Source organism: Larimichthys crocea, chromosome XI, assembly GCF_000972845.2.
Source record: "Larimichthys crocea isolate SSNF chromosome XI, L_crocea_2.0, whole genome shotgun sequence".
NCBI classification, from domain to species: domain Eukaryota; kingdom Metazoa; phylum Chordata; class Actinopteri; family Sciaenidae; genus Larimichthys; species Larimichthys crocea.
In genome coordinates, this window is record NC_040021.1 from 3,908,945 (window position 1) to 3,930,540 (window position 21,596).

General features: G+C 42.4%; 3 protein-coding genes and 1 non-coding gene across 5 annotated transcripts in view; 3 read left to right on the forward strand and 1 right to left on the reverse strand.

The window, feature by feature from the left end:
• Nucleotides 1-1,193, reverse strand: part of ints7 (integrator complex subunit 7) — a 9,999-nt gene extending 8,806 nt beyond the window's left edge. The window contains exon 1 of the mRNA XM_019268748.2: nucleotides 982-1,193. Within this exon, the coding sequence (XP_019124293.1) occupies nucleotides 982-1,075 (94 nt within the window). The 5' untranslated portion in view covers nucleotides 1,076-1,193. The remainder of the gene's footprint in view (nucleotides 1-981) is intronic.
• A 680-nt stretch (nucleotides 1,194-1,873) lies between these two features.
• On the forward strand, nucleotides 1,874-9,221 carry dtl (denticleless E3 ubiquitin protein ligase homolog (Drosophila)). Its single transcript, XM_027283821.1, has 15 exons — nucleotides 1,874-2,098; nucleotides 3,401-3,529; nucleotides 3,636-3,728; nucleotides 3,821-3,882; nucleotides 4,018-4,138; nucleotides 4,364-4,429; nucleotides 4,531-4,646; nucleotides 4,743-4,816; nucleotides 4,905-5,011; nucleotides 5,146-5,250; nucleotides 6,064-6,176; nucleotides 6,259-6,348; nucleotides 6,482-6,605; nucleotides 6,690-7,363; nucleotides 8,452-9,221. Exons 1-15 carry the CDS (start codon nucleotides 2,047-2,049, stop codon nucleotides 8,515-8,517), a joined length of 1,992 nt encoding a protein of 663 aa, XP_027139622.1. The 5' UTR covers nucleotides 1,874-2,046; the 3' UTR covers nucleotides 8,518-9,221.
• A 723-nt stretch (nucleotides 9,222-9,944) lies between these two features.
• trnae-uuc (transfer RNA glutamic acid (anticodon UUC)) lies at nucleotides 9,945-10,016 on the forward strand. Its single transcript has one exon. It is a non-coding gene; the product is annotated as a tRNA-Glu (tRNA).
• Nucleotides 10,017-11,827: 1,811 nt separating this feature from the next.
• Nucleotides 11,828-21,596, forward strand: part of ppp2r5a (protein phosphatase 2, regulatory subunit B', alpha isoform) — a 38,584-nt gene continuing 28,815 nt past the window's right edge. For both annotated transcript variants that reach the window (XM_010746194.3, XM_019268759.2), the window contains exon 1: nucleotides 11,828-12,990. In XM_010746194.3, the coding sequence (XP_010744496.2) occupies nucleotides 12,843-12,990 (148 nt within the window). In that variant the 5' untranslated portion in view covers nucleotides 11,828-12,842. The remainder of the gene's footprint in view (nucleotides 12,991-21,596) is intronic.

Below are 21,596 nucleotides of genomic sequence, written 5' to 3' on the forward strand. Positions count from 1 at the left end.
AATCTGAGGAGGTCACAACAAACAGTCAGTAACACTGAGGAGGTCACCACAAACAGTCAGTAACACTGAGGAGGTCACCACAAACAGTCAGTAAATCTGAGGAGGTCACCACAAACAGTCAGTAACACTGAGGAGGTCACCACAAACAGTCAGTAACACTGAGGAGGTCACCACAAACAGTCAGTAAATCTGAGGAGGTCACCACAAACAGTCAGTAACACTGAGGAGGTGACAACAAACAGTCAGTAAATCTCAGGAGGTGACCACAAACAGTCAGTAACACTGAGGAGGTCACAACAAACAGTCAGTAACACTGAGGAGGTCACCACAAACAGTCAGTAAATCTGAGGAGGTCACCACAAACAGTCAGTAAATCTGAGGAGGTGACAACAAACAGTCAGTTAATCTGAGGAGGTCACAACAAACAGTCAGTAACACTGAGGAGGTCACCACAAACAGTCAGTAACACTGAGGAGGTCACCACAAACAGTCAGTTAATCTGAGGAGGTCACAACAAACAGTCAGTAACCCTGAGGAGGTCACCACAAACAGTCAGTAACACGGAGGAGGTGAAAACAAACTGAAACAGTCAGTAAATCTGAGAAGGTGACAACAAACTGAAACAGTCAGTAACAACAAATTGAAACAGTCAGTAACACTGAGAGGACAACAACAAACTGAAACAGTCAGTAACACTGAGAAGGTGACAACAAACTGAAACAGTCAGTAACACTGAGAAGGTGACAACAACAAACTGAAACAGTCAGTAAATCTGAGAGGACAACAACAAACTGAAACAGTCAGTAACACTGAGAAGACAACAAACAGAAACAGTCAGTAACAACAGACTGAAACAGTCAGTAACAACAAACTGAAACAGTCAGTAACAACAGACTGAAACAGTCAGTAACAACAAACTGAAACAGTCAGTAACAACACATCACACTGCATGCTAAGGCGTTAGCCGCCGAGCTAACGCACCTTTGTCCAGCTCCATGAGCGCGGAGTTCGCGTCCAGCTCCTGTTCGCCATAACAAGCCTCGGACAGGAAGGAGCGAGCGGTGGAAAGCGACATTCCTGCTCAGTTTGATTTATTTCACACATGAAACACACTGACAGCAGACACGAGCTGTTAGCATCGGTACGAGCGGAGGATTCAAGACGCGCCACACCGGAAGATAAAGAACACCACGTCCGGTTTACAGTCTCGGTTTTCACAATAAAAGCTCCTTGACGCTTCATTCATTACTATTTTCTTTCCATTTAATTTAAAGCAGTTACAAAATATATGAGTACTTGAGTAACAATTTGAGGTACTTGTACTTTACCTGAGTAATTCCATTTTATGCTACATTACATGACAAATAGACTGAGTAATTCCATTTTATGCTACATTACATGACAAATAGATTGATAGATAGATAGATGGTAATAGTACTGATGATTTAATGGTAGTGTTATTGTCAATAACAGCATATAATAATAATAATAACAGTATATAACAACAATAATAATAATATTATTATTAAATAATATATAATATAGAGATACACATAGAAATGTTGTTGTAATAACGTACTATAAGAAAAAAAACATTATTATTTCAGGTTTTTAGGGTAGTTTATTTTGAAAGGACGCATATTTTTTATTATTATTATTTTTTATTTTATTTTTTATCTTATATTTTTTTATTTATATTGTTTATTTTGAAAGGGCGCGTATTTTTTATTTTTATTAATATTATTTTATTTTTATCTTATATATCTTATTTTTTATCTTCTTTTATTATTATTTTATTTTTTAATTTTTTTTATTTTGAAAGGACGCGTATTTGCGGCACAAAGAAACCGGATGTGGAGCCTTCCTGTGCGGGAAGTGTCTCAGCCAATAGGATCGCGTATCGCAGGTTTAGCGGGTGATTCGGTCACAGTGTTCAGAGATCTGTTCGCGGGAAACAAGAGCAGAAGCAGCACGGGGCCACAGATCTGATCAAATACTTTACAGTTCTACAGAATATTCCAGATCGGGTCGTACCGGAGCGTCGCGATGCTTTTCCGCTCCATCGTTGACAGAGCCGCGGGCAGACGGAGGCAGACCGGTGAGAAAATCGGTGTTTTTGCAGATTTGGGGTCTTTTCGGTTACCGGATGTGCTTTTGGGGGGTTATTGTGCTATCGACAAAGCTCGTGGAAAACTTCAGCGAGCTCGGAAATATTGTTTTATTTCTGTTTAAACCACCGACACGCGCAGTTTACAGCTGGATCTCTGGTCGCGAGACATTTCTGTTGTCATGGCAGTTTAACTTAACGTTCTGTGGACGTTATCTTAACGTTTTTTTACGTAACGTGGCGTGTTTACTTAGAAATAAGTAAATAATAAATAAATATTTAGTCAAACTCGTCATAAAGAACTTATTCAAGGACTGACTGAAGTAATTATCATCCTATTAATGTTTTAAAAATTATATTTAATAAGAAAGTTTGACTATTTTGGTGAAATAATAATGTGTTCTACTATTATTATGTATTATATTATATATATCTATATATTATAGATATATATATATAATATATATATCTATATATATATATTATATAATATATAATATATCTGAGTGGACTCTTAAAAGGCTCAGTGTGTGATCTATTGACACATGTTTACATTAGTGTATATAGGGGTCCGCCTACAGGGGGTCAACCATGTTTCTACAGCAGCCCAGAAGGGACAAACCAAACTGCATATGAGATTTTGTGGTTTTTTTTGTTTGTTTGTTTGTTTTAACAAATTCTACCGCCGCTGTAGTTTCTCCTGCATGCTCGAAACAAGAAGTGAGGTGAGGGGTATTCAGTCGGTTGCATTTTTGAAACTTGCCACCACTAGATGCTACACACTGGACCATTTTTAATAATAATAACAACACATTTTATTTCATATGCGTCTTTCTGTCACCCAAGGACACCGTGCAATAAACAAGAGTAGACAACAAATAACAGCTACGAACCAGGATGGCAGTGGTATGAGGAGTAAGGGAGGGACGGAGTAGGTTGATGTTGCGTAGGTGGAAATAGGCGGACCGGGGGGTGTTGTTGATGTGAGACTGAAAAGAGAGTGTGCTGTAGAGGATGACACCCAGACTCTTAACCTGTGGAGAGGGGGAGATGGAGCAATCTGAGGACGTCACCTTGGAGTTTGGGAAACCACGACCAACAGTTTCCACCAATTTTATGGACCAAATGGGCGATCGACAGATGAATGGATCATGAAAATACTCGCTAACAGACGCAGCCCCTACACTGATGTAGTAGAATATATACCTCTGAATACAGTGGAGTGAAATCATCCAGTTGAAACACTCTCTTCTTTTGAGTCTGACTTTGCTTTCCTCTCTGATCTCCCTCCAGCCCGTCCCGCAGATCCCTACCCTCTCAGCTCTCTGCTGGACGGATACCAGTGTGCCCGACATGACGAGCACATCTCCTACGGCAACCTGGGGGACTCCGTGCCGCCGTTTGGATTGGCTTTCTCTTCAGGTAAGCCATCTCTTTTTACAGCATGTATGCCACATGATCGTCAGAGGAAACACAACACAGACAGGAGCTAAACTGGCGTGTCTTCTCCTCTCTCGTTCCTCTTCAGCCGGGGACATGCAGCACGTCCTTGCAGCGGCAAATGAAGAGGGCATTGTTCGGATCTACAACACAGAGAGCCGCGAAAAGCCGCTTCTTAAAGGTATGTGTAGGAGAGAAAGCCTTTTTTTCCCCACAATAGTTCTGTCTGTCATCAGGATGTATTAGTTTCTAATGGTATGTGCTTGTTCGCAGAGTGGCTGGCTCATGAGAATGCTGTCTTTGACATAGCCTGGGTACCGGGGGAGCCTCACATAGTAAGTAACATCTTCTAAATACTATATAGACTTACTATTGTATTCATCTAACATTTGCTCCATACACAGATATTTCTACTCACGCTTTAACTCATTTTCTTACTAATAAATGTCATTATTATTATTCACCCTCAGGTGACTGCTGCCGGGGATCAGATGGCCAGGCTGTGGGATGTGAAGTCGGGGGAGATGTTGGGCAGCTTCAAGGGTCACCTCTGCAGCCTCAAGTCTGTCGCATTCGCGCCGCAGGAGAAAGGTAAACTATGTGCTGAACAAATGCTGCACTGCTGAGGGATATTTAGGTTCACACAAACCCTCACCTGTATTAAACACTAATAGATACATCAGAAAAGGGGGGAAAAAATCAAATTTATTTCAGTATTTAATGTAAATAAGTGAATGCATGCCGAGGAGAAATCGTTAATCTAATATCTTTTGATTTAACGGTCACATTATTGATGTTCTGCCTTCTTTTAAACAGCTGTGTTCTGTACTGGAGCCAGAGATGGAAATATTATGGTATGGGACACCAGGTGCAGCAAAAAAGGTATCAGTTAGATATTTCTATATAGATATTTAGTGTTTTTATCAGACCCAGTGATTTCAGAAATGTTTATAATTATATTCTTGTATTTGTCGTCCTCTCAGATGGATTCTACCGTCAGGTGAAACAGATCAGCGGCGCTCACAACAAAGCAGAAACGAACCCCCCGAGCAAAACAAAGAGGAGGCGGGGCAGCACGCGGGGCATGGCTCCCAGCGTGGTGAGTTTCTGCAACAGCTCCCCCTCCTTTAATGAAAGTATCACTGCGCATAAGAAATAAAGAGGCTCATCTTTGAGTGCTTTGTCTGTCTTGCAGGACACCCAACAGAGCGTCACGGTGGTTTTGTTTCAGGATCAGCACACCCTCATCTCATCCGGCGCCGTTGACGGGTAAGAAAGCGCCGGTGCTTTGTTCTAATGTTCTAAAAAGCCAGCGTAGAGAGACTTTTAATGGTTCTGTTTCATTTGTCTTAACCAGAGTGATCAAGATGTGGGATCTGAGGAAGAACTACACCGCACACCACCACGATCCCGTCCCGCTGCAGACGTACCCGTACCCGGGTTCTTGCATGCGCATGCGACTGGGTACGTACCCGTACCCGGGTTCTTGCATGCGCATGCGACTGGGTCAGTGTCGCACAATGCTGAGCGTCGTGTTCATCCCCGAAATATGCAAACGACCGACATGAGCTGACTTGTTGTTTTTGCATGTGTTGCAGGTTATTCCGGTCTGGTTCTCGACTCCAGCAGATCTAACGTCATGTGTAACTGCACCGATGATAACATCTACATGTTCAATGTCAGCGGAGTAAAAACGACCCCAGGTAAACAAAGAAGTCCCAACACTGGATGCATGACCTATAATAATTATGTTAGACAATGATTAGTATCTTGATTCGTAGGGGCGGTGGTTGCTCAGTTTGTAGGGACCAAAGTATGGAGGGTAGACTGGTAGCTGGAGAGGTGCCAGTGCATCTCCTGGACACCGCCGAGGTGCCAGTCAGAGAAAGCTGAAGGTGCTGGCTTAAAAAGTAGCAAGATATTCATGAGAATCCAGGTGAAACAGGACCGACTAAAAGTCAAAGTCACCCTGGGAAAGTAAAATGATTGGATGATATAGTCAAAGTCACCCTGGGAAAGTAAAATGATTGGATGATATTAAAACATGTTGAGAAGGTGTTTGATTGGGCACCATGAAGGGACATGGTGCCTTGTCGTTTGGAGTCAAAATTCAGTTCTTGTCGTGATGAGACGAGAAGTTTTTCTGAATTCTGAACAAAGTGTTTGCAGAGGTGCAGGATACATTGTGTGTCTGTGCCTCAGTGGACGAGTGATTCATTGCCGCTGCGCATCACTAGATGGAGCTGCAAACTTTTTTTTTTCTGTTTTAGACGAAGGTTTGACAGAGGAAAATGTAGACATGGAGATGTGTTTATACAAGCATATTGTAATATCTTTAAAAGCTTTCATGTGTCATCCTGAGGGATGTGAACTGCTGGTTAATACCCACACATGAGACACAAAAGTTGAGTGAACTTGTAGTCTTCAACGCTCTCATGTCACCTGTTTGTATTATTCTATTTCAGACGGTCTTAGTTAGTGATTTTTAATATTTGAATGTTGGTTTTGCTCCACAGTGGCGGTTTTCAGTGGCCACCAGAACTCCTCGTTTTACGTGAAATCCACGATCAGCCCGGACGACCAGTTCTTGGCCAGCGGCTCGAGCGACAATCACACGTACATCTGGAAGGTACGCTTTATATTTGAATCCGACATTTATCATAAATTTATTTTGCGTTTGGGATGTTTTTAAACCCAGTCTTACATTTCAGATCTCTGATCCTCAACGTCCTCCCATGACGCTCCAAGGCCACAGCGAGGAAGTGACGTCTGTCGCGTGGTGCCCGACGGATTTCACGAAGGTGAGGCGGCAAACCTTCATGTTTCTTAGTGTGGTTTGAGTCTTTCAAAGACTCTTTGAGTCACCGAGAGATGTACAGCCAGTCACAGCTACGATGGTCTCCATCCGTGTAATCCTCGCTGCTCTGTTGGCAGATCGCTTCCTGCTCTGATGACCACACGGTACGGGTCTGGAGGCTTCGTCGGGAAATGGATGGAGTGCAATCTTCAGTGGGACAGGCCAACCTTGTGGGCTGGGCACGTCCTAAATCTCCCTCAAGTATGTATAACAGCTGCCGTTAACAGACTTGTAACAATACATATGTAAACATACCTGCCTTACTTTTCTTCTGCTTTTGTTAAGGACTTCCAATCAAACCCGAAACAACCCCGGCCAAGTCGCAGAGGACCGAGAGTATTGGTGGCATGGCGTCACCCCAGCTCGCTGCCTGTGCCCCCAGTGGAGCCGCCCTGCCTCTTCCCTCCAGCACCACCTCACCCGTCCCCTCTCAGGACGCCAAGGCCTCCACCGCCGCCATCCGCCAGAGGACGCCGTCTTCAACCATCAAACAGTGGTTATCCCCAAGCCGCGGATCTCCCAGCCAGGCCAGCCATCCGCTCCGCAGGGTGCTGAGCCCGTGTCCGCAGAGCCCGAAGAGCGGCGCTCCCTCTCCCACGGAACGACGGGCCAAACGCAGGCTGGAGACGGGCGACGGCGCGTCGGCCAGCTGCGAGAGGGCAGAGAAGTGTGACTGCGTTACTGAACTCTACCCGGAGGCCAAGAGAAGCCGGGGCCTGTCTGCTGGAATCTGCTGCTCCGCTCAGGACAGCCGGGAACAAACAGACTGTCGGGTGGAGGACAACAAGCAGGCCTCATCCAAACAGACTGGCAAAGAGAACTGCTCTCCCAGACCCATTGACTGGCTGTCAGTGATGGGCCAAAAGATGAGGAAAGATCAAGGAAGCCCCAGAAGCCCCAGAAGCCCGAGAAGCCCCAGCGTCTCTAAGAAACAAGAAGGCAAGACGCCAGCTTCACCAGTAAGTTTTATTAGTATTAGTGCTTCCCTAACATGTCTTACTGTGTGGCGTTGCTTTCTTGCTGAGAGTGCGATCAACACTGCTCTCAGTAATGACTGCTGGTCAGGTTAGCCTCCTGAAGGCTGGGCGGTTAAGGCGGACGCCACGTAACTGGTTCGATTCCGGCCCGGGGAGAATCTCTTGCATTCCTGTCTGCCTCTTGTCCACCATTTAATAAAGACAAAAATGCGCCGCAGAGTGGTGCAGTGGTTAACACTGGAACACTGGTTTGAACCTCGGCTGGCTTCCTCCCACAGTCCATGCACATAACAGGTTAATTGGTGATTCTTTTAAAACGGGTTGCAAAATGGAAACTTTCCATGGGAATTAATGGGAATAGATCGTGAATTGAAGGTTGTCCCTTAACAGATAAATATAGTTGGGGAAAATATATATTTTAGCATAATCTCTCTGACTAAAACAACCAGATTTCATTTCAAATACACTTGAATATCTGCTATTCCTCAACCCCATGCACAAAGCACACTGCTTACTACAGAGGCCATGATGCTAAATTCTCATTATAATTTATCATGATGCTAAATTACCCCCAATTTCCATTGAAAATCCCCTATTAATCCCCATTAATTTCCATAATTCCCATGGAAATTTACCGGATTTTTTTTTGCCCCTTTGCAACCCTACTTTTAATTGCTCATAATTACCCCGTGAAGAACTGCAGACTTGTGGACCAATCCAGTCTCGATGGTCTTTCTTTTTTAAGACGACTGCACAATTCCAGATGCGTCTAACTCGTGTAGAATAATTCGAGGGACACAAAAATATTTGTCGTTTCTTTCGGCCGTGCATCGTTATCAACGCCTTCTTACCTGGAATGTCGACCGTCTAGAAATTCGAGCTTGACCTCTCATCGTATCTTTATTGAAAGTCACTGGAAAAGAATAATCGCGTTACAACAGAAGCACGCAGGCACGTTATTGCGTGTTAACTGAGGTCCGTCCCTCCTTATCAGTGCTAATGTTTACGTGCATGCCTGGCTGTCTAGATGAATACTGCAGCTGACGTGTTTTTTATTTCTTATTTTTCAGACTGTCCGCTCGCCACAAACCATGAAGAAGATCTCCACGTATTTCACGAGAAGGCCTCTGGAGTGACCAATCAGATGCTCCGCGATCCTGTTGTTTTTTTTTTTAATATATATATTTTGAGTATTTTTAACCTGAACCCACAGATGATGACAAGCCTCTAAGAACACTCATCTGTGTCCAGATGTCACGAGCATGTGAACCCGAGCCGCACAGAGATTGACAAAACCGTCAATCGGAATATTTGATGCGGCAGCTTTCACATCCTGAGAGGCCGTTTTTTCTTTTAATGGGGTCAAAGGTTTCGCAGTTACCCTCCTACGCAGCTTTCTGGTGCTGTGCAGAATCTCTGGTTGATGGAAAAAAAACAAAATCAAGTTGCATGTTGCTGAGTAAATCTTTCATTTTACTCAAACCTGACAAGGCTAAGAGATGCATTAGTGTTCATCGGGATGTTCAGGAGGTCGACAACACGTTGATACTCGAGTGTCCGCGGTTGTGGACTTTTAAATTCTGCTAAAAGAAAATTAACATTTATTTGATGCACATATTTGAGCTTTTTTATGAACTTCACCAAGATTTATCGCTTCATCTCTTTGTGGGTTTTTGAACTTTGTGTTTTTCAGAGTTACGTACTACAAGATGTTTTTTTTTTTTTTCTTGAGCAAATGCTTAAGCTGTTTATATGTACAAAATAACCAATGAGTGTTGCTTGGTTTGTGACACTAATTTCCTGTTGTCAGATTTTATTAAATAGAAAAAGAGTGTCTGGCCTGCGTGTTCTCAGTGTGGTCCATGTGTTTGTGTGATAAACGCTGCTTGATGATGATGATGATAAAATCATGACTTTAATGCTTTACTGCTACAAAGTGTTTCATTTGACCATACATCTGACACGCTTCAATTCTCTGCTGATTTAAAGTTAAAGTTGGTCGCATTTTTGATTTATCTTCACGGTCTCTGATCTAGTACAGATCATAAGATGCACATAAATAATATGCACAGAATAACAAATAGATTAGAAATTGATATTTTTTATGTTTTGATGTAACTAACAACTTTCTCTGATCATTTTTTTTACAACTTTATTTTCAGTAAACATTTGAACAGACACACAAACACAGCCCTCCCCCCAAGGCAAAAAAGGAAAGACAAACAAGACATAAGAAAAATAACAACAAAACAATACATGAATGAATAAATATTAAAGAAATGTAGATGTTAAAGGGGGGGTCAGTTTGTTTTCACAATCAGTAATCAGATCATATCTTCATTTTGAGTGGAACTGATAGTAAAATAAATAAGACAGGCTCATGAATGGGACATCTGTTATTTACACTGATTATCTACAGCTTTTTTTTCTTTTTAAATAACTTTATTGCAACAATTATACAAGAAGTTCAAACAGCTTGAGTCTAAAACAAAAATATATATGCCAGGGTGAATAAAGGTTGTAATAAAAACGGTAAATATGAATAATAAGAAAGCTGTTTTTGTCCCATATGGTCTAGCGGTTAGGATTCCTGGTTTTCACCCAGGCGGCCCGGGTTCAACTCCCGGTATGGGAACAGTTTCATCTTCTTCAGTCAAAGTTCATTACATTGTATCTTTAGGGCAGAAGGGTGGTCCTGTGCTTCAAGTCCAGTATGGACCAAAGTATGGAACCTTGAAGGGTGGTCCTGTGCTTCTAGTCCAGTATGGAACCTTGAAGGCTGGTCCTGTGGGTCGTCCACTAATCAGATGTATTGACAGGTGTTTACATTAGTGTATAAGGTCCCAAACACTCTGCTTGCGACCTTTTGCGGGGGGGTTTTCCACGGCCGCTGTATAGTTTCTTCTTTCCCACTTGAAAACAAGAAAGTGAGGCGAGGGGTATTCAGTCGGTTGTCAGATGCATTTCAGTTCTACACACTGGACCTTTTTTTATTTTATTTTTTTATGAGAGAAACCAATGCATCAGTGAATAATTTTGCTAGTTAGGAATTATAATTCCAGTAGCTCAGTCCATAGAGACTTGGCTTGGGAACCAGGAGGAGGGTGGCCGGTTCAACCAACCAAAGTATGGAAGGTGGACTTGTAGCTGGAGAGGTGCAAGTTCACCTCCTGGGCACTGCTGAGGTGCCCTTGAGCAAGGCACCGAACCCCCCCAAATGTTGGCTGTCCATCACTCCACCATCTCTCTCCACATTTGCATGTCTATGAGCCTTGTACTTGTACTGTATGTGTGTTTGGGGTTAAATGGAGTCATCTTTGACAATAACCTCTCCTTTGAACATCACATAAACCAAATCACCAGAACTGTATGAAATGTATTATTATTATTATTAAATGCATGTGAAAAAGTTGAGGAGATTAATAAAGTATCTCTTAGTAAAAACATAAAGCACTACTACTCCAGTAGTGATGTGTCGGTGACGAACGATCCGGTTCTAAGAGCCAGCTCTTTGAAGTGAACGACAGGAGCCGGGAGGGAGGGAGACGAGAGACATTATTTATTACATTATTGCATTATTTTGGGTGATAAATTAATTAAATAGTTAGTACGTTTAATTTATGCAGTCGTCCCTTGCTATAACGCGGTTCACTTTTCGCGGATTTTTTTAGTGTAATTTTGCATGCTTTTTTTTCCACAGCGTACTGTACAGTATGAACGCGCATTGTGTTCTGCGTCCTAAATTGGCTAAGGGAGAACCGCACATGTGTTCTGCGTCCTGATTAACTAAGGGAGTACTGTACAAAATGCGTGTAAAAAGGTGTATAAAAGTGTGTGGTTAGGGGCTCTATGGCCTTAAAACATGTAAAATAATTGTAAATAAAACTTATTTCGCGGATTTCGTTTATTGCGGGTTATTTTTAGAACGTATCCCCCGCGATAAACGAGGGACCACTGTAATGTAATAATGTGTTATAATTGTAAAACTTACTTCGTGGATTTCGTTTATTGCGGGTTATTTTTAGAACGTATCCCCCGCGATAAACGAGGGACCACTGTATGGCACATTTTTACACCGCATGCACTGACCAAAGTGCTTTACAATGTCAAAAATAAAATAAAATATAATAACATTTAAAAATATAAAACAATAATAATAACTAATTAATAAAACCAATTAATAAAATGTGAGGAGCCGTTTGGGAGCCGAAAGAGCCGGCTCCTTATAGTTATGCAGAAGAGCCAAAAGAACCGACTCTCCAAAAAGAGCCGAACTTCCCATCACTATGAAAACTCCAACTGCCACTCCTCATTCAACGGCACGACGTCACGTATTTGTTTTCACATGTCACATGTCTCGGCGCGATCCGATTGGTCTAAAAAGTTTTCCAGCTTTTTTTTTTTCCGAAACCTCCGCTCGGGATTGGCTGCCGGCGGCTGTCACTCAATGACGTAGACCTGTCAGAGGCGCTCTCTCTCTCTCTCGGTCACAAACGGCTGAGCGGAGTGTTTCCATGGCTGCCTGCTCGGCACGACGGCTCGGATTTTTCTGTTGTGTACGAGAGAGAGAGGGCGCACGGTTCGTCTTCGAGAGGCGGTGTAAACCACGACACAGCTCCGTCTACACCTCCAGGGTGTAGTTCAGGTGGAGCGGGCTAACTTTTAGGCGCTAAATGAGACTCCGTCGTCGAGCGAAATTTGAACTTCATCGGCTCGCGGATTGTTCTTCTTGTTTGGGGAGGAAAAAAAAAAAAAACGCACTTCAACGGAAGTCTGACTCGGATTAAAAAAAAAAAAAAAACCCGCCGCTTGGAAGAAGTTGGACCCGGTGTTTACACGAAGAACTCGGTGAATTTACCAACAGTCTCTTGTAACTTTTACTTGTAACGTACTTTTTTTTGTTTTGTTTTTGTTTTTCTAGCTCGAGCTAGCTCGGGGCTACATTAGCCGGCCGCCTCTGCTGTAGCAGTTACAGTAGTTAGTGCCACTGTCAGACTGACTTCACCGCTAAAACTTTACAATGACAACGTCTTTTTTTTTTTTTGCAACAGGTTAGACGCTCATTTGCAGAAATTAATTAGAAATCTTAGCAACTTTTAAGCTGATTTCTTCCCCCTTCTTCCATGTCGCTAACATCGGGTTATACTGCGGGAAATGTCATGAGTTGCTCGGCTGCTTGGCTCGTGTTGTGAACATCCACCACCACCACCACCCCGAAAAAAAAGATGCAGTGTTTGGACACAGTCTAACCTTCCTCCATCACCCCCCCAAAATACACAGCGACCATGTTGGATCATACAGAATAACAACACAAGACTTGGAAGTCGTGACACAGTTGTGCTGTGATACATATATATTTATATAATTTGACGCTGAAGAGGAGGAGGAGACCTTTCCTGTGGACATAGGGGATACAATAGCTATATTTATCTTCGTCAGTTTTTTTGATTTATGCATCAAAATGTCGGCCATCTCCGCATCCGAGAAAGTGGACGGGTTCACGAGAAAGTCCATGAGGAAGGCCCAGAGACAGAGAAAATCCCAAGGCTCGTCTCAGTACCGCACGCAGAGCGCTCCGGTTGAGCTTTCACCGCTGCCCCAGCTCAAAGGTACGTTAAGAGGATGAAGTGGAGGGAGGGAGGGAGGGAGGTGGTCTTGCAGCTTAAAATAGGCTTGCATTGCATGACCCGTGTTGTTTGGATAGTGGTAGTTGCAATGCACCGACGACTACAGTTTGTGCACAAACATATTTACACGAAGCTGTGTGCACACACAACCTACTGGGGAAAAAAAAGGGAAATTGTGGTCATAAGAGTTGTGGACACATCCACAGATATTTCCTTCCCTTGCTGCCCCAGACCACAGGGCGTTTGAAGACACACTACATGATGAGTTTGTAATCTACTCTTGAATCTCAGCTTGCTTGTTGCAGAGACCCAGAGGTAGCCTCAGAGGAACCTGAACTGACATGCACGCCTTGAGAGTTAAAGAAGGGGTTAAGAAGGATTTGTGCTTTTGCATTAAGGTGCTGTGGAGTGAAGTGTTGTGTTGTGTCTCCCCACCTCCTCCACCACCACCTTTTTGTATGTTGATGCTGGCGGTGGAGACTTGTTGTTAGTGACGACAACATTGCAGAAAGTTGAAGAAAGGTGCGGCGGCGATCTTTTTTTCCTCCGCCGCTTTGACAGGTTTACATTCTGTGATGCTGCAAAGACCTTTTCCAGTGTGAACACGCACCACAGGGCAGGACTGCTGGAACACATCAGATAAAAAAACAAAACAAAACAAAATAAGAGCAGCAACAGCGCTCAGCTGGCTTAACTCACTCCCATTCATTCTCACACACACTATCTAAATCATCAGGTCTTAAGAATTTGGACTTGTAAGCCGCTGGTCACAAGCCACCTGATCCGGGCTTGATGCTAAAAGCTTACTCACAATCCTACAGTTGTACTCAGGCGCTGATAAGAGGTATCACAATGCTGCAGCCGAGAACTACCTGTTGAATACCAGATAGCTTGTTTTGCAGCTTATCTTTCGGCAGAGGAGGGGGGGGGGCGGCTCGTCTGCAACCAAGATGTGTGTGTGTTTTCTTATCACCGTGCAAAACGAACGCACACACACACTCAGGTCAGCAAAAAACTCATCAGGTGAAACGCGACACTGCGCGGGATAATATGGGCGGCCGTTATCAAACTTCGGAGAGTCTGTTGACACTTGACGCAGTGCTCTGTTGTAGGTGGAGGTGCGCATGTGGGGGGCACAGGTTTGACATGTGACCTGACCATGGAGTCATGCATGTCAAATGTTTTTCTCTTAAGCACAAATGACACACACAAACATTTTGATATGTACTTCAGCAGTCATGTGACCTCTCTGTGAGGTGGCAGTTTGGACGTCGGACTCTCCCCGTGCGGTTTCTTTCAGCTCAGTCACACCTTGGATCAGTATGAGCTCGAACAGCAGCTGCAAAGATCTGTGGTCATTGTAGTTCATTAGCATGTTTTGGGGGTTACTAGGCACCAATTAAAACGTGTGTTTGTTTGTTTTTGGCAAGAACTGGCAGCTTTGTGCACCTCTAACAAATCCAAAACAAAAGTGGACCCAACTCAAACATGTCGTAGATGAAACAGTCTCACTTCTTTCATTCGTGTTACTGTCCCACAAACTGTGAAAAATCTTAGCATGCACCTGACTGCTGTATACCTGTCAGTCGTCTTCCTATAGCCTGCGGTTAAATCTGACACAACTGAGCCTGTTAACAAATATGCTGTTTAAGTACTATTGACAACAATGTATGCATTCCCACTGGGTGCTTAAACACGTTTGAACATGTTATTGCACTGTGTACATCTTATGTTGTTTACAATCAGCCGACATATTACAGAAAAATAGAGATAATGCATTAGAGCTTTACATCTACATTAGGGATCTAACTTATAACACTGTATAATGAATATACATTATATACAGTGTATACTGTTTATTAACCTATAACCTTTTGCACAATTGAAACTGTCATAAAACCTTATGACTAATTTGTGCGCACTTATGCAGACAAGCCCGAACAACTTTAACTCTGGTGTTTATGCTCACGGAGGAAAGGGCACAGTTAATGTCAGAGAAACGTGCCCGATCAAGTCGTTGGAACTTTTCAAGCTTTTCAAACATGATGCAACTTCTCAAACCCTAAAATATTTCATGAATGAGTTGTCGTCCACGACGACTGCTGTCGTAAACATTTTGAAAGGATTGTAGGAAACGCGGTGTCTGATATTTTCATTTAGAGTCTTGCAAATGGTGAGCGGATAGTTAAAGGAATCCATTTCAAACTCAAGACATTCATTTACAACACCACCACCACCAACCAGGATTGACTTGAAACAGCATGGTAGCAACTGTCCCAAACTGTCCTGTCACAAGTGTGAAAGTGACACTCGAGTTAAAACGACTGACTCTCTAACACAAAGTCTTAGTCTTAGTCTTAGAAATCTGTCGTCTGTGTCAGTCCGTTTCATTCTGTTGATTCTTCCCAACATGCTCCGTCGTCTCTTGTGTATTGTATTCGTTTATAACAAGGACACACATTGTATATGCGGTATGTTAAATGCTCTGTGACCTTCACGTCAAAGTCATGAAGCAATCGCTGATGAAGTAGATCTTTTAAATGAGCGGAAAACTTTCTGCCTCAGACATTTATCTTGTCATGTGTCTCATCAGGATGCATTCTCAAACCTCGTGTTGGACTGTAATCTAAGCAGAATGTTATTTATATTGACGTCGCTGTTTTAATAGCATACAACAGCTTTTTTTCATTTCTTGGAAATGTGTAAAGTGTCACGATTAATAATTGGCAGAGCTGGAAAGCGTTCACTGTGAAGGAGATACTGGCACATGTTGTACATGGAAGCACCAGAGAACTACTCACTCACTCAGAGAGAAACTTGTACCGCTTTAGGGACATTTGTCTCAGTGAATCAGTTTGAAAGAGAGTTTCAATGAATCACAGCGAAGGGCAGAAGACGTAAACCGAGTCCTCTGTGAGTGCTGAGACAGTTTGAGTCACAGCTCTGATCGTCATATGGAAGTATAATAACGAGCAAATGTTACAAAACTATTATCTAATACCAGATCAAGAAAGTAAGAGTTACTGAGCAGGCTAACTAAAATGCTGTTTGCCAGTAATCACTTACTTAGGGTTGCAAAACTCTGGGAGTTTTCAAAGTTGGAAACTTTCCATGGGAATTAGACTTTACTGTCATTGCACAACAAGTAACAAGTACATAGACAACAAGTGCATGGGTGTATGAGCAGAGGTGCGTACATAGATATACTGCAGGTATAAATATGAATATGCTATGACATGCATACAGTATAATATATTAATGGGAATAAATGGAAATAAACCGTGAGTTTATGAAATTGAAAGTTGAGTATTGAAGCCACATATTGATGATATTATGAGGTAAATATATTTGATGTGTGGTATTAATGTTTAACTTTCAAAATAACACGTGAAAATTACCACCAAATTCCAGTTAATTCCCATAAATTTCCCATAAACTTACCTGTTAACATTATTATTTCTCATTAGTTATAAAACTGATTATTCAGGGCACCTTTCAGGACTTTTGTTCATGTTTCAGGTAGGCTTGAAAGTTATCACTCTGTACATTTGCTCATCTACGGTATTGAATTCTCGTGTATTAGTTTTATTTAAAAATATATGTAATATGACATGTAACCCTGGTTCTTAGACAGATATCGTACTGTGAAAATCTCAGCCCTAATTCATAAATGAGAATCCACAAATATTAAATTGCATCCGTGCTTACAAAGGCCACATTTGTGCCTTTTTAACTGGAGGATGTTTGCAGGAGCGTGTTCAAACTCATTGATTCACCACTTTGTTGTCTTGTAGCACATCAGTTGTATGACTCACGATTCACATACAGTCTGTGACAAAGAGGCCACAGGCGTAGCTGTCCATACATCCTGCATGTTGCTCATTTGTTGAACCAGTTCTAGTATCCATGTTACTACAAGCTGAACAGAACATCCGTGTCACCTGCTATCAGCTAACTGAGCAGTACTTGGAGTACAGGGGAACACAGTGACGACAACAATAGCCCTTTTTATGAGTGTAAACCAAGCGACCTACTTTCACTTTCACTCAGTCACGGTGATCAGTTTATCAGCATCATTCCTGCTTTTTCTTGGAGTGACTACAGGCTGAGACTGGGAGGCAGGTTTCAGGCCCTGAAAGACCGTAGACCGCAAAGATGCTTCTCCCCTCCTGCAGTGGAGAGGTTGGAGTGCTTATAGCTCTTGTTGTGTGATAGACACTGAAAAGATGAGTCACTCAGAGACCAACATTGTTGCCATGGCAGCCAGAATCCTTGAGAGCAAGCCAGGGAAATGTTTTACTTTCCAAATACAGACTGCTTCATTTAGGCTGATATATTTCTGTCACTGCAGTGAAATTCTGAGCTGTGCCGTTCCTAATTAGACCCAAAGGTTGTTTGGGTGTTGCCATGGCTGCTGTCAGACGCAGTATCAGTCGAAAAGCGCATTGATTTTATTTTCAGGACTTATTCCCGCCCCCTCAAGACTGAACTATTGAACTATTAAGCCTAGTTATGCATAATTTACGTTTTCATTTCAGTTGTGCTCATATTTCTGTCTGCAGCTGTGGCCTCACTTTGACTTTGACTTTGTCCTGGCATTGACTACACATTCATGTTGCAGCCCGACCATCCTGAAACAATCGGTTAATTGATTAGTTGATGGACGGAAAATAAACCAATAAGAATAAAGATATTTGATTCACGCTCAAACTCCCAACTTTTAAGTTCTGTCTTCTCAAATGTTAGGATTTTCGCAGCTGATCCGACCAAACAAATACTTTGAAATTATGACTAGAGGCCCACTAATATGGGATTTTTTGAAACTGATACATATTTTATATGAGACCCATTTATTTATTTATTTATTTATTTATTTATTATATATATATAATAAGTTGATTTTTATATATTGGCTAATGATATCAGCCGGGCTGTAACAAGACAAAACAAAACAAAACTGGACATGTTCATTATTTTGTTGCTTTTTATAACTTAAATAATTCAACAGAAGTTGATCATTGAAAATAAAAACAACTGCTGGTTGCAGACCTGAATTTCATTGAAAATAAAAACAACTGCTGGTTGCAGACCTGAATTTTAGCCCGTTGTGTTTACGGCAAACTTCAGCAATGGCTCATCAGCATCTGTTCATGGAAAACACGTCGACTGCATCGGCTTATTGATTGACAAGCGTGTGCCACATAATGTGTTTCCATCATGTCTGCCAGCACACGACGGATCAATAAACAATTTTCCAGGAAAAAAATAAAAGGACAAAGCTTTTATGAGGCACCGCCGTGGTGTTTGGCGCCGTCTGTTGCGGCAGGTCAGCATCTGCTTCCACCTTTTTTGTACAGGACTGCAGCCTCGACTTCATTTCGCGCCGGCAGTCTGCTGTCATGAAGACGTGGCTTGTGTGAAGCTGTTCTCCCATCATGACCAGCTGCAGCGAGGGCTGGGCGTCATTGCGAAATACATTTTTATCATGGAATGGGTGGTGAAGATGTATACCACAGTGTATAATTAATGTTTGCCAACAACATACAGCAAATGGAGCTTTCCCATCATTCTTTTTTAAAGCAGTGGTTCTCAAACTGTGGGGCATAAATGGATATTTTAAAAATATTTCTTTGGGCTTTTAACCTTTATTTTGATAGCAGCAGTTGAAGGGCGAGATGCAGAAAGGGCTGCAGGCCGCTGTGGTTAAAAACTTAAGGTACATTCAGACAGGATCCAGCACTCCGGCAAAAACTGTTGGCCGCAGGGTTATCTGTCAAAAAAAAACTGCAGCAGAGAAGTTGAGCCAGGAAAACGCAGCCCGACGTCACGCTGCAGATCAGTCAAACTCCTCCACAGTCAGCCTGAAATGTCTCTGAAACTGAGACTATCCAGATGGATTCATGGACGAAACCCTGACGAACTCTAGCTTTGTTTATTTCATGTGCCCAGCTTCTAAATCTGAGTCCGGCTCATGATTTCTGCTGCAAAATACAGACACGAAGAAGTTTAATTTGACTTGCGTCCTTATTTGAGAGGAAGTGAATGTGAGCCACTGGTTTAGAGACATAGACGGTGAATGAGAGTGAGCGAGCGCCGGCGTCGATAAAGCCGGTTAATCAGTGAAATGGGTTATTTCCTGATTGTTTCACACCGGTTACATTCAGCACAAACACCCACACTCTGCTGCACAACCCTGCAGCGATTCCCTACAGCGCCTGATCCTTCTGAATTCACCCTTAGCCTTGATACATGGCATACATGTCAAACATGTTTTTTCTTTAATCCCTTTTTATTAGTTGCTTCCCATATCGCTGTTAATGATTGCTAAAAACTGTGGAGGTTGGGCATGAACCATTTTTTTTTTACTTATAAAGTGAGGCAAGTCAGAAAAAGTTAGAGAACCACTCCTTCTAAAACCATCTCTCACAGCTTTTAATGATGGCAGACATGTCTTAACACAGACGCACAGTTGCATCACATCCTTCCACCACTCGCTTTATCATGAGGACGGCGACTAGTTAGTTTACTCGGGCGAGAATGTTTAGCTGCGTTTGTTTGTTTTCCAGCACAGTCTTAACATTCATTATTGCTCGTCGATCGGGCCTGCGCGTCTTCATCTCTTCACCGATCTTCTATCAACACGCAGATGTGTTTTATCTGAAAAGGAAGTGTGTGCTCCCTCGTCAGTCGAGTTGATGCTGCGCTTTATGTGACATGCACAAGTGAAATCTGTGCCATAGAGCTAAATCTATATAATAGTGCTCCGATTGTTATTTTCTTGATTAACCTGTTGATTGTTTTGTCTACAGAACATTAAACTATTAAAAAATGGCCATCATAATATCCTAGAGCACAAGGTGACCCCCTTTAAATGTCTTGATTTGTCCAACTAACAGTCCAAAATTCAAAAACTATAACGCAATCGGCACATTTCACACATTCGAGAACCCGCAACGTCAAAACCTTTGCTTGAAAAATGCCCGTTTGCATCTCAAATTATACACACTTCTTCACCGACTTGAATATAGAAGTCATTTTCAGCAGCTTGGAAAGAGCAACAGTGTGAACATGCCCACATGGGACCAGGGAGCCAGTGACGTGAAAGCAGATCCTGACGTGTTGAAATCTACTAGCCGAGGCAGAAATAGGAATGTGCCGGGCATCCGGCCTACCAGGTTCATTGACTGTTTTCTTTCCGTGCACGGCCCTGATCTCCCTGACATTCATCTTTCTCAGCAACTGTAACACTTGCTCAGGTTTCGGGGTGACCCACAGAGGTAATGTGAGTGAAATGGCACTTGTAGTTTGTGCGAGACGGGCCGGGTTACTCTTCATAGTACAGTATAAAGTCCAAAATAGATCCAACCTCTGAAGAGGTTGATACCTTCCAAGGATTTCTGTCATGTTTTGATCATCCTCGGACGGAGAAAAGAGCCTTTGTGGTTTTTGTGTTCATTTTTTAAACGAGCATTGGATACTTTTAGCGTCGAGTGGGTTTGTAATTAGAAGCTAGCCTACAGCGAACCCAATAAGTGGCCCGCTTGTTTTCACCGGGTTGGACTTGATTCTTAATTAGCAGCGACAGAAACGCGCCATACCCTGTGACTCTAGTTTGAGTCCAAAACCGTAACCATTCAGTTGTCAGCTGGGTTAACAAACCTTCTTTTTCTACATAGTTTCTCACGGTAGTTGACGTTACTGTAGGCGTTTCTCACTAAAACACAGATAACCTTCAGACGTCGCAACACTCTGGCTGTTTGATACCTTCAGTCAGCTGCTTATCTGGATGACTGGTTAAAGATGTATGATGGATAAAGACTTTCCACTGAACTTGTGCTCAGTGCCGGTGTCACGATTTTCTCAACTATTTAGGTTTTACAGTAACCAAGTATTGTCGTCTGTTGACTTTCAGGGTGATTGTGTTGTGACGATATGATCAAAAGAACAAAATGATCTTCTGGGGAACATACAAGAAAAATATTCATGATGATATAAATACAACCGGCTCTCCTGACGATGATACATGTTACTTTATACATGTATGATTTTTAGTTCTGTATTAATCTTATGTTTTTGCATGTGACCAAACAACCTCACTTACTCTAAACACACACACACACACACCCTTCGAGCAAATCTAAAAGTGTTATCTGGAGTGACAGGCTCTAGGAAAAATACTGGTGTCACGCTTGAAATCACGGAACTGCTGTGACTTCTTTATTGCTTTGTAAATGCCTCGTCTCTATTTACTTTTACACTGTGGTGCAGATATTATTTAATGTTACCAGCGGCCTTTGAAACTATAAGAAAATGCAAATTTATTGCGCATTATAGTCTCTATTTACTCAGTGGCACTTCTTATTTAGTTTCTTTGCCTTCAGCCTGACATTACATAACTTTATATCTACTCTCAGCTCATGTGCTGCAGCATAAAATTCACCTTAAGCAGACTGCTGCCATTGCCAGTGTGTAGCTTACATTAACTCTGATTCTTTAAGCTGTTTGTTGGCTGACCACTCAAAGCGAACACACGTTCATACACTGATGGCATTGGCTGCCACGCAAGGTGCCAACTGCTCGTCAGTCTG

Coding starts and splice junctions, on each gene's coding strand:
- dtl (XM_027283821.1), top strand. CDS start 2,047: ATGCTTTTCCGCTCCATCGTTGACAGAGCCGCGGGCAGACGGAGGCAG. Junction 4,139..4,363: donor ATTCGCGCCGCAGGAGAAAG/GTAAACTATGTG, acceptor TCTTTTAAACAG/CTGTGTTCTGTACTGGAGCC. Junction 5,012..5,145: donor TTGCATGCGCATGCGACTGG/GTACGTACCCGT, acceptor CATGTGTTGCAG/GTTATTCCGGTCTGGTTCTC.